The 11,576-nt window shown below is 33.8% G+C and overlaps 1 protein-coding gene across 1 annotated transcript; it reads left to right on the top strand.

Moving 5' to 3' along the window:
- Nucleotides 1–2,079: 2,079 nt before the first annotated feature.
- LOC112507124 (rho GTPase-activating protein 2) lies at nucleotides 2,080–6,592 on the top strand. Its single transcript, XM_025111559.1, has 4 exons — nucleotides 2,080–2,429; nucleotides 3,855–3,975; nucleotides 4,749–5,099; nucleotides 5,868–6,592. Exons 1-4 carry the CDS (start codon nucleotides 2,086–2,088, stop codon nucleotides 6,354–6,356), a joined length of 1,305 nt encoding a protein of 434 aa, XP_024967327.1. The 5' UTR covers nucleotides 2,080–2,085; the 3' UTR covers nucleotides 6,357–6,592.
- Nucleotides 6,593–11,576: the final 4,984 nt, after the last annotated feature.

Here is an 11,576-nt window from a genome sequence, read left to right as displayed (position 1 = left end):
AAGCGGTGATACCATTTGACTATAAGAAAAAACTATAAGGAAAAAAAATTCAAATGTTGGCACCGTTTAACTATAAAAAACAAATATACAAATTTTTTTTCAATCGGTGACACCATTTGACTAAGAAAATAACACTAACACGATTCAAACTCGGGTCTGGGGTGGAATAAAAACTTTGTAAACGAACTATACCAAATAAAACTTGTTCTCATTGTAGTTTCAAAATACATAAGGTGACACACAACAAATTAATACGGTTGAACATTTCATGAAGCTATTTTTTTTACCTTCGACGGAATGTGCCACCGCAACCACCAAAGTAGGTCCGTCCCTGGATGCAACCAATAGAATTATACTATATCTATTTGCGAAAAAATGAATTGCCACTATTCAAGAATCAGATGACGACACATCCCTGATTGAGCAATAAGTACATAACCGTAAAAGTTTTGCCATTAAACGTCTCAATAGTTTTTATCCGTATACGATTAAAATATTCAGAGACCAATATCCGAGAAGGCCTTACGTTGATGTTTATGATATCCAAACACATGTTAAAATTGCATTATGGACACCATGTTCTTTCCTCATATGCTATGAAGTATCAATCATATGCTTTGACCATAGAAGAATTGTCTCATTGCATGGAAACACGAGAACAATGTGTCAACATTATGCTATAAGTTGTCGCTTTTCAGTACCTTTAGATTTGACATGCATATTCTGATGTCATACAGTCTAGCGATCCCATCAGTGTACCAGGTCAAACTCTACTATCCAACGACGAATTACAAAGACACTCACTACAGTTCAGTACGTCGCAGATGAAACAAAATATGCCAAGGGATATTATTGTGTTGGTTGTATTGTATATATCTGAAATGGACTGCTTTGAAGATAGCATAATATTTTATTCAATATATGAAATGTTTTAGTAATATAATCAATGTTGTAATATCTAAAACAGTGAAACCGATTAGTTAAATGTAAATCATTTTTGGAAAAAATTGTCAAAAAAGACAGATCCACCAAACTCTGTTTACTTGTCAGGACACAGTTTCACTAAATAGCCAATTTATTACGCAGAAAGCTTACACATACATAAGTAATGGTTTTTGATAACAATACAGATTATGTACATAGAAAGTTGTATCTTTACGCAAAAAGTGGTTTTCTGCGCAAGGATTATTTTTCTTTTTTTTTTGGGCAGAAAACCAATACTTACACGCATAAGTCTCTTACGTACGGATTGACTAAAAAATGAATTTTGATTAAAAAATAGCTAGAAAATGGGGCAAATTGCATGAAAAAGTAATGTAATTTAACTTAATTCATATTTTTTGTAACGTTCTTTTAAAACATTCATTTTGGTACCTATAATGTAAAGTTTTAAACATTTAAGTACCCGGGTAATTGGTTGAAACATTAACCGGTTATCATGCTGATGTGACAAGTGACGTGGTATTCAACTCATTATTATTTGTTGACGTGATTAATGACATAAATTTTTTTAATCAATCTGTTACCCGAATACTTATATATTTAAATATATTTACATTTTATGTACCAAAATGAAAGTTTTGAAAGTACATTAAAAAAAAATAAATATTAAATTAAAATATGTTATTTTTTCATACAATTTAACCTAAAATAAAAACATATACTATCTTTGGTTATTGATGTAAATTTCATTTTCATTTAGATTTTAAATTTTGATTTTGTATTTTGGTCAAATTTGGACAACCCTGTTAGAGTGCTCTTATAAAAACTGTCGCAAATGAACAAATCCAGAGTGATTTACATGTTATAATGCTTTCAGTACAAGTCACTGAAGCCATATTGTTCTGAATTTATAACTTATTTATCTGGAAAAAAGAATTACAAATTAAACTGTATATTTTCGTAATTTGACCCCAACAGCAAGGGGTATTTTGGTCAAATGAAAGGATAAAGCGGAAAATTTGAAAACGGGTGGCCGTTTGAAAGCCCTATAATAAAAACAACAAATACATTCAAAATCTCACCCATTTCAATACTTCATAGCCTCATTCTAGAGAGAGAGAGAGAGGTTAGAGAGAGAGAGAGATGACCGGAATGGTGATGCTAACTAGAGGAGCCGGCTGCGGAGGCGGTGGCGGTGGTGGTGGTGGTGGCGGTGGAGGAACAAAAGGAAGTGCTAGTGAAGAAGAACAAAATCAGTTGTCATTAGTAGCGTTATTGTTAGCAGCTCTAAGGAAATCAATGGTGGCTTGTCGTGTGGATCAACGAGATGATCAGAACTCAGGAGTAACAGCTCTACAGCAGATGGAAATCGGATGGCCGACTAATGTTCAGCATTTGACTCATGTTACTTTCGATCGATTCCATGGATTTTTAGGACTTCCTGTTGAATTCGAAGTTGAAATCCCCTGTCGTGTTCCTAGTGCCAGGTATAATTTATTTTTATTTTTTTAAATTTCATGTTCGTTTTTGTTGGATTGTTTGAATTTGTTTGGAAAAAATTCATAAATGTTACTCCATAGCTTCATTAAATGCACATGGCTTCGGATCTAGGGTTTTGAGGTTTTGATTGATGATGAGAAAGGTGTGAAGATGGTTAATATGGAATTTAATATCGTGATAAAAGTAGCAGTAAATGTTAGATTCAAGAAACTGGAACTCCTGCTGTGATTGATTGTTAAAAAATGGTAAAAATGGGAATACGAAGTTCAATAATTGTACGTTTCTATAGAAAAGTTTAAATACTCTCTATGTATTTTCATACCCGAATTGTTACATCTTTGTATATGCTTAGTATTTAATTGACTGAAAAATGTTGTTCCAATTAGGGGTGTGAATGGTTCGAGCTTTTAACGAGTTACTCGAGCTCGAGTAGCTCATCAAAAGCTCAAATCATTTACATCCCTAAATGGAACAATTATCTCGAGCCGTTGAGTAGCTCATTAAGAACTCGAATTGTTTACACCCTAAATGGAACAATTATCTCGAGATCGAGCTTAATATTTTTTGAGCTTGAGTCGACCTCGAACACAAAATGAAACTCGTTTAATTTAACGAGTCGAGCTTCATAATACTAACGTTCAACTCGGCTCGTTTGAAAACTCGATTGAATTTTTCGAGACGAGTCGAGCCATTCGAGCATATACACTTTTTCGAGCCAAACATGCTCATATATTCATTCATCATACAACAAAAATAGAAAATTCTTCTGAGCTCAAGCCGATGAAAGAGTTAATCGATCACAAGTTCAAACGCATAAACGAGCATCGACCTTGAGCCTTTAATCAAGCTCGAGCATGGGTATTAATTTTTCAAGTCCAGCTCGATTTAACCCACTACTTGACTCGACTTGGAACTTCCACTGCCAATGCATTAACAAAGAGCACAGTCTGGGTTAGAAGTCATATAGATTATAGATTCATCTAGAAAATTTCCAGCTTCATTCAACTACTGTCATTTTAAAAAATTCAACACATTCCCATTTGAAAAATATTCATTTTGTAGTATGCAAAGAAATTGTAATTCTAGTGCATTCGTCTACAGTGATAGTGTATATGTTGGTCAAAAGTTCTGATTCCACCATTGCTTCCCTAAGTTCTCTTCCCTTACAAAGCTAAGGAGTCTGCACCATGACTATCATTTTGGTATGATACTTATGAAATGAAAATCTGACATTAATCTTTTTTACGTTTTGAAGTTTGTGTATGGTTTAAATTTAGAAATGGTTTAAAGGTCTGTTTTTCGAAATTTGTGTGCTGATTGGAGTAAGGTCAACTTGGCTTTATAGAATGCATATAAAGATTGTAAGTTTTTTCCTGCTTGATCTTTCTGATCATCATCTTCATGTTTTGCAGTGTTAGCGTGTTTGGTGTCTCTGCTGAATCGATGCAGTGCTCTTATGATTCAAGAGGGAACAGTGTCCCTACGATTCTCTTGCTAATGCAGGAAAGATTGTATGCACAAGGAGGACTAAAGGTATAAATATATAAATACATATATTTTATATATACATTACATACGGGTTTAGTCATATGAGAACTCCAAATTTTGTGAGATCCGTGAAAACTTTCACGTTAAGGTTTTGTTTCACATGGTTTTTTCATCCAGGTATAGTATTTAATGTACTGATTAACATATATTTGTATCACAGAGTGTTTGTTTTATATGAATTCTGTTCATAATGTGAAACGTTTTTATGTGTATATTTTGTCTCACAAACACGCCAAAAAAGTTCATATTGTGAACCAAGTACATGTGAAACAAATATATGTAATCACTACATTAAATTCTATCCATATATGAAAAATATCAAATGAAATAGCACATGATGCGCCGTATTTAGAGATCTCATGAATTAGAGAGTTCTCAAAAGAAGGTTCTACACACACACACACATATATATATAGGGTTAGTTTCAGGGGAAAACTGCAAAAAAAATGAAAAACTAAGGAACACTCTGATAATCGTTTATATGGACGGTATGCACATGTGCATCCAAGTAATTTGTAAGCAACTTGTTTGGTATGCACACGTGCATAAAAACCAAAAAACAATTTAAATTACTTGTATGCACATGTGCATACCTTCGAGATGAATGGTTATCAGGATGTTCCTCAGTTTTTCATTTTTTTTGGGGTTTCCCCTTGAACCTCCTTCTATACACACACACATATACATCTAAATGTGAACATATGATGAAATCAGTATCTGCTGTTGCCAAGATTAATGGGGCAAAATTGGTTTTGTAGGCAGAAGGAATTTTTCGTATAAATGCGGAAAACAGCAAAGAGGAGGAGGTGAGGGACCAGCTAAACCGCGGCATGGTACCTGAAGACATTGAGGTTCATTGTTTGGCAGGTTTAATTAAAGCCTGGTTTAGAGAGCTACCCTGTGGTGTGCTTGATGGGCTTTCTCCTGAAGAAGTATTGCAGTGCAACACAGAAGAGCAGTGTTCCGAGCTCGTTAAACACCTAAAACCGACTGAGACCGCATTGCTCAACTGGGCAGTTGATCTTATGACTGATGTTGTTGAGAAAGAAGAATCCAATAAAATGAATGCCAGAAATATTGCCATGGTTTTTTCCCCAAACATGACTCAGGTAAATCCTTCTCATCTTTATGTTCATTATCATCCCATCGTTTAAATAAAAGAACAAGATACAGTTTGAATTTTTAGGTCGGTAATATTCTGAAGATTTGAATTTCCGGCGGAATGTGCATATAAAACCAAACAGGTTCTTTTATTTTCAATCCCATTAATTATGGCTCAATAGCTCTAACCAAACACCCCCTAATTGATGAGTTCTTAGACCTTAAAAGAAAACATTAAAACAATGTCCAACTTTGACAAAAACTAGACCATGATACATAGGTTGCTTACTTCTTGGTAAAGACTTGAATCCATTTCATTTTTGACCTTCTTAGGTTTATTATTTTGTGGTAGTTTTATCCTATTTACTTGATGTGGGAAGAAAACGCAGACGAAAACCTAGCGTGTCTTCCGTTTGTATCGTTTTGCATCATTTTCTGCTTTCTAGTTTTGTTTCCTTTTCTTTTATGCAAGCGGGGGATCTTCATGGAAACAATCTCTTTTGTCTTATGGGACAGAGGTAAGGTCTGCATACATCTTAACCCCCCAAAGACCCTATTTTCAAGTGGGATATACTGGATTGGGTTGGTTATAATCTCTATTTCTCCTTACAAATGGTTCAAAATTTCATCTCCATTTTTATGTCCTCATATAACTAAGACCCACAAAATGGCAATGTTAAAGGGAACATGATCCAACTAGGACTTTGTAATGATCAACTTGTTGAAGATTAAATTTTTATAGTAATTTGTTTCTTCTTTCTTTCTTTTTTTATTAGATGTCGGACCCACTAACAGCGCTAATGCACGCGGTACAAGTTATGAACTTACTCAAGACCCTGATCACGAAAACACTAAGAGAGCGTGAAGAATGCGCAACCACGGACGGAGGATGCTCACCCATGTCGTACGGGTCCGACAGGCAATCAGACGACAGTCAAGAAGAAATGGAAACCAGCTGCGAATTTACAAGACAACAACCGTCATCGGAAGATGAGAACGAGAATTACGAAGATGAAGTGGAATCGCTAAGCGAGATAGAAGAAAGCTTCTTGAAACAACTAATAGAGAACGAAAATGCCAAAGACTGTTTCAAGAAAGAACTGGGAAATCTGGTAAAGCAGCAACGGACTAGCCCGACTAGTGGATTTGATTTCCAAGAGGAGTCGTCGGTTATGACCGACGGATACGGATCGGGTGTGAGTGTGAGTCCTGAGGTTGGGACAGAAGTTGAAATGGTGAACAAGATTGTGGAATGTGTGAAGTGAATCAGGATCTGTTTTTTGTTATTTTGTAAATTATTTGGTAGGGAGATGTAAAAGTGGTTGGTGTGTTTTGGATTGTGATGTTTGACTTTTGGTAGAAGTCTGTATGGTTCAGTTGGGTGCTGAACTTGTTTGGTTTTAACAGCTGAAGATTTGTAATTTTGAGTATTTGACCATTACCCAGAAGAGGGGATAATTAATTGAGGTACTGCGTGCTGCAGTAGTACGTTTTATTTTGATAAAATGGCTTGTTAGAGGGGGATTTGGTATTATCTATACTATATTTTAAAGTATTTGATAAAAACTTTTAAAAATCATTTTTTATGTATAAAGTACCGTTAATTGATGTATATTACTTGAAATTCAAGATTACAAGTAATTAATGTATAAATACAACTTATTAAAACTCTATGTTTGAATTCATGTAACTAAATGTAGATAAACTTCTTATTTTAAATATAAAAAATCTAAAATATAATTAGGATAATCATCGAGTTCTAACAAAATACTTAATTATTATTTAATCAAAAATAAATTACTTTGTTAAACTTAAATTAAATTATAACAAAAATTGAATTAAGGAAATTACACAAAAAAAACTAGAACTTTTATATTTTCTTTTCAAAATTTTATGAAGTCTTCAATTTTATATTTTTCTCAAAACTACATAAAACCGTATTATAACATCGACAAAGTCAAAAATAAAACGAAACATTAAAATTGAGATATATTTCACTACGTTGCGTGAATACTATTCTATTATGAATAAAACTGGGGGTTTTTATTTTATACTTTTTCAAAGAGCCAAGATGAGTTTAGGTCCTCTTTTTATATGAATAAAGTGAGACGTTTTTAATAAATCAATTTAAACCGGAACTTCAAACATCGAGTGTCCATGGGTCTTCTGTTGTGGGTCGTAAGCAAAATAAATTGTTGGTAAGTGTCTTTGACCCTCATCTGTCGGAAAAGATGCCCTGTCTTGCTATGCCTCTTATTAAGTATAAAAGAGTATAAGAGCTTAGAGAGTATAAGCAAATGATTAGAATATCTCCAATGTACTTCCTACATTAGTTTCTTTAATTATCGTAAGAAGTTAAATACAAAAAAATTTACTCTTTTATATTAAATTTTATTATCTCATTCCTTACATGTAAGTTGCCCTTATAAAGATTTTACATTATTTTATTATATACATGTTTTTGTTTTATTTTATTCAAAAACGTAAAATAATATATTAATATATAGAGAGATAAATTTTACTTTGCAAATCACGTCATTTGTAAAAACCGTGCAAACCTCATTCAACCAATCATAATTTTTTATTTTGTTCAGTTTTTTGTAATATGAGAGGTTGATTAATCATTTTTCTTGTGGAATGTGTTAATCATGAATATTATCACCTTTATTATTTTAATTTTAGAGAAATACATAAAACAATTTCATAACCATATATGAAACAAATTCATCAAAAAAAGTATTATATGAAACAATTTCATAACCATATATGAAACAACTTCATCAAAAAAACTATTATATGAAAAATTTCATGAAAAAATTTCATAAGATTAAACAATGAAATTGACGGATGAAGGTGGTTTACACAGTTTGTACAAATTGAGAGAGAGAGACTGACTTAGAATCACGTAAGACTAGCCTGTTTTCGTGACACCCATGAGACCACTTTTTTACATTTGAAACTTCACAACAAAAATACTGTGAAGATTTGGTTTTTTTTCCCCAGCGTTTTGCCGTTAAATTTCAAGTGTAAAAAATTGATCTCACGAAAACAGGTTGGTCTCACGTGAACTCGAGCATAATTAGGTTATATATTATTTTATTTCTCACACTAGTTTCTATACATTTCACTCCACCACTCCTACATTAGTTTAAATGTAAGGAGTAGAGGATTGGAGAGGCTAACATTCAAATTATTCGATAAGAAGCAATTTCTAATTTATATTACATCATTTGGCTAAAATGAAATTGTCGATTTGATGATGGTTCAAAGTACATACAATCTCATAAAAAGAGTTTTCGAATTAATATATTAAAATATAAAAATACAAAAAAGTATCGACCAATCTTTGATGTGTTAGGTTTGTAGGACTTGGAATGTAATTGAATTCCATTGTTTATAGATAATTTATAAAAAAGAAAATGTTGCAGTCGTAATGGGACACATAAAATCGAGAATAAAAGGCACCAGGACCAGGTCCTCTCCCTTCAACCACGCTAGGACATTGCTATCCTATCTGTCAGCTATCTACCCCGCCCCCATCTACAGTAGCTACCAGTCCCTATCCCTATAAAACGCTACCCTAAGTCCGCGTCTTCAAAACCACCTATCATAAGTCATGTCCTCAGAAATGTCTAATGCCACCGTTTACGTCATCTAGTCATCAACCATCTATGAATGTTATGTTCAAAGAAGGTGGTCAAAACCAGTATATTAGAAGTATTGCTATTGCCTATCTAAACTTAATAATGCACATGATTTCAAGGCACAAAAAGTCACATAGCCTATAGAATTGTATACACTTTTTTAAGGAAAAGCTTTTCAATTAAGCATGCACTTCAATAATAGAAAAAAGTAGAAGCAACTAACTATGCAAGGTCAATCATTAATGAAGAAAAGAAATTTGAGGAAAATGACACTTTTTGACCGACTAAATTTACCTCTTAGTCATTTCTCTCCCATTTTTTCAACAAAATCAGCACCTCTGCAAGTAACCATTCCTCAACTTGCGAAAGGGTTAAAAAATAAAAAAATGAAGAGATTTATGAACATGGTCCGCAAGTAGCACATCCGCAACAGGGATCAAATCTGTAAATTAGTCTAAATACTTCCTCAACTTGAAGTGCTATTTGTGGACCCGTTCAGAAAATTGGTTTTATTTTTAATTTTGGCCCCTCAGCAAGTTGAGGAAGTGTTGGTGATTTTGTTGAAAAAGTGGGAGAGAAATGGCTAACGGGTAAAATTTTCTCGGCCAAAATGACTACTTTTGTTAATTTCCCTCGCCCAAAGTTATGTAGCAAGTAGGGGGGCAGAAGAGGATTGAAGTTAACTGTTGTTATTTACAGGGAATAAGAAAATCCAACTGAAATGAGGAAACAAGAAGCATAGAAAGTTTGTCATACTTGCCTTTGGTACTCCGGAGAAGCAGATCTTAATGGAACCTATATTTGCTCAATGGATATAACCACGATAGAACTCTGAATCGAGTTGCAAGTAAAACGGTAAACATAAAAAAACACCAGTGTTTCTAGTTGAAGTTGTTGATGAATACATCTAAAAAGAAGGTGAAAGCATTATCAAATGCACCTAATGCCTCAGACTCCAACATGATAGAATTATAGTGCAATTGTAACTTTTTCTGAGATCATGGTAAAGTACAGAACTAACGCTGTGTTCTCGAAACCTTTTTAACCCTCCCCCTTTTACCAAGACTACAAAATGTTCTTGTGAATTATGGCCAACGAAGGGAAGGGAAGGAAAGGAGAAAAGAAACTCGTGTTTTTGAAACTTTTTTAAAAGAAAAAGGAAATGAAAAATTTTCCTTCCAAATTTGGGAGGAAAGGAAAGGAAAGAAATTAAGACCGCTCAAAAAGATTATTAAAATTACAAAACTACGCAACCTTTCATTGTGAGGGATATATTTTTAAAGGGTATATTTGTAAAAGTGACATCTTTCCTTTCCTTTCCTCTCCTATTCAAGAACATCAAAAATTAATTTCTTTCTTTCCCTTTCGGGAACAAAAATAAACAAAGTTATTTCCTTTCCTTTCCATCCATCCATTTCCTCTCTCCAAATTCGAGAACACAGCCTAATGAAGGAAAGTGAAAAAGAACAAACCAAATGGGGCAAAATGATTTTCTGAAGAATTATTTAATGAAGAAACAATACTGATGCAGCTTTAGCTTTTAGCTATAGTTACCAGATATCACTGTATATTGACCATCTCATTCCAATACAGTTGATAACCAGCCATTCATTAGTTGATGTAGTGACCTGGCCGCCTGGAACCTGGTCAAGATGGTGAGGATCTGGTCACATTAAGCAACTGTTGGAGAGAATGCATCCAATGGACAGAGATCTCTTTGACCTATGTACAAAAGAGAAGCAGTATGAAGGATAAATTCAGCAGATACCTTGAACTTGCTGTTTTTGTTAATTGTAAATCCTGCCAAGTGCCAACCCTATAATTTTTTTGGCAACTAATCATTAATTATCAAGATTACACTTAATGGATTTATCGTGACTAAATTGACATGTAGTAAAAGTTTGTAGTTTTTTGTTAAGTAAAGTTATTCAACACACAACTAAGGGCCTGTTTGTTAGCAGCTTAATAAGCTTAATGGGACTCACAGCTTATTCGGTCAACTATACATGGTTGTTTGGTAGTGGCTGAATGATATAGAAAGTGACTTATCCAGTAAGCTTCTAGGAGGGAGGTTTATGCAGAAAGTCAGGTTTTTCCAAACGTGGTTCTCCCAATTAAATAACACGCACCTTCTATCTATGAAAAAACCCGCCCAACAAAAATCTTCCAAATCCACACAGACAGCTTTATCCATATAGGATTTAACGCAAAACCAACCAAACAGCCCCTAAAAGAGGTATATAAGTTAAGGGTCAGGTCCACGGGAAAACCGCAAAAAAAATGAAAAACTGAAGAACATACTGGTAACCATTCATCTGTACAGTATGCACATGTGCATAGATACCAAGAAACAACTTCAATTACTTGTATGCACATGCGTACATTGTACAGATGAATGGTTACCAGGGTATTCCTTTGTTTTTCATTTTTTTGGGTTTTCCCTGAACCTCCCTCTACTGGTTAATATGACATAAGATGTCATTGGTAGAAGTTGATAGACTTATCAGTTAATTGAAATGAGTGTACCTGATTGCAGCACTTTACTGTTTGGAACCTGTTCGAGGTTTTCATGCAAGAAGTTCCATTTCCCCCTCATAGCAATTCCTTTTTTCCTTCTACATCAAGTGACGGGATTGAACCCTTAATTTTCCAACAGATGCCATTTACTGCACTCAACCCCATCCTTATATATATATATATATATATATATCAAAAAATATCACCATAGGATCAAAGTCATAACTGAAGATAGATAGAGGAATCAAAATTAAATCTTATAGGAAGACGAAAAAATGTTCTTAAAATAACCTTTTGAAACACTATACTACAAACAATGCCGTA

This window comes from Cynara cardunculus (genome assembly GCF_001531365.2).
Source record: "Cynara cardunculus var. scolymus isolate 2C chromosome LG 2, CcrdV1, whole genome shotgun sequence".
NCBI classification, from domain to species: Eukaryota; Viridiplantae; Streptophyta; class Magnoliopsida; order Asterales; family Asteraceae; genus Cynara; species Cynara cardunculus.
Note: the sequence above shows the minus strand (reverse complement) of the source record. Positions and strands in the feature narration are given on the sequence as shown.

Bases quoted from the DNA above. Each gene is read 5' to 3' on its own strand.
- LOC112507124 (XM_025111559.1), top strand. From the start codon at position 2,086: ATGACCGGAATGGTGATGCTAACTAGAGGAGCCGGCTGCGGAGGCGGT. The intron at 3,976-4,748 runs GTATAAATATAT...TTGGTTTTGTAG, and splicing joins ATGCACAAGGAGGACTAAAG to GCAGAAGGAATTTTTCGTAT. The intron at 5,100-5,867 runs GTAAATCCTTCT...TTTTTTTATTAG, and splicing joins TTTCCCCAAACATGACTCAG to ATGTCGGACCCACTAACAGC.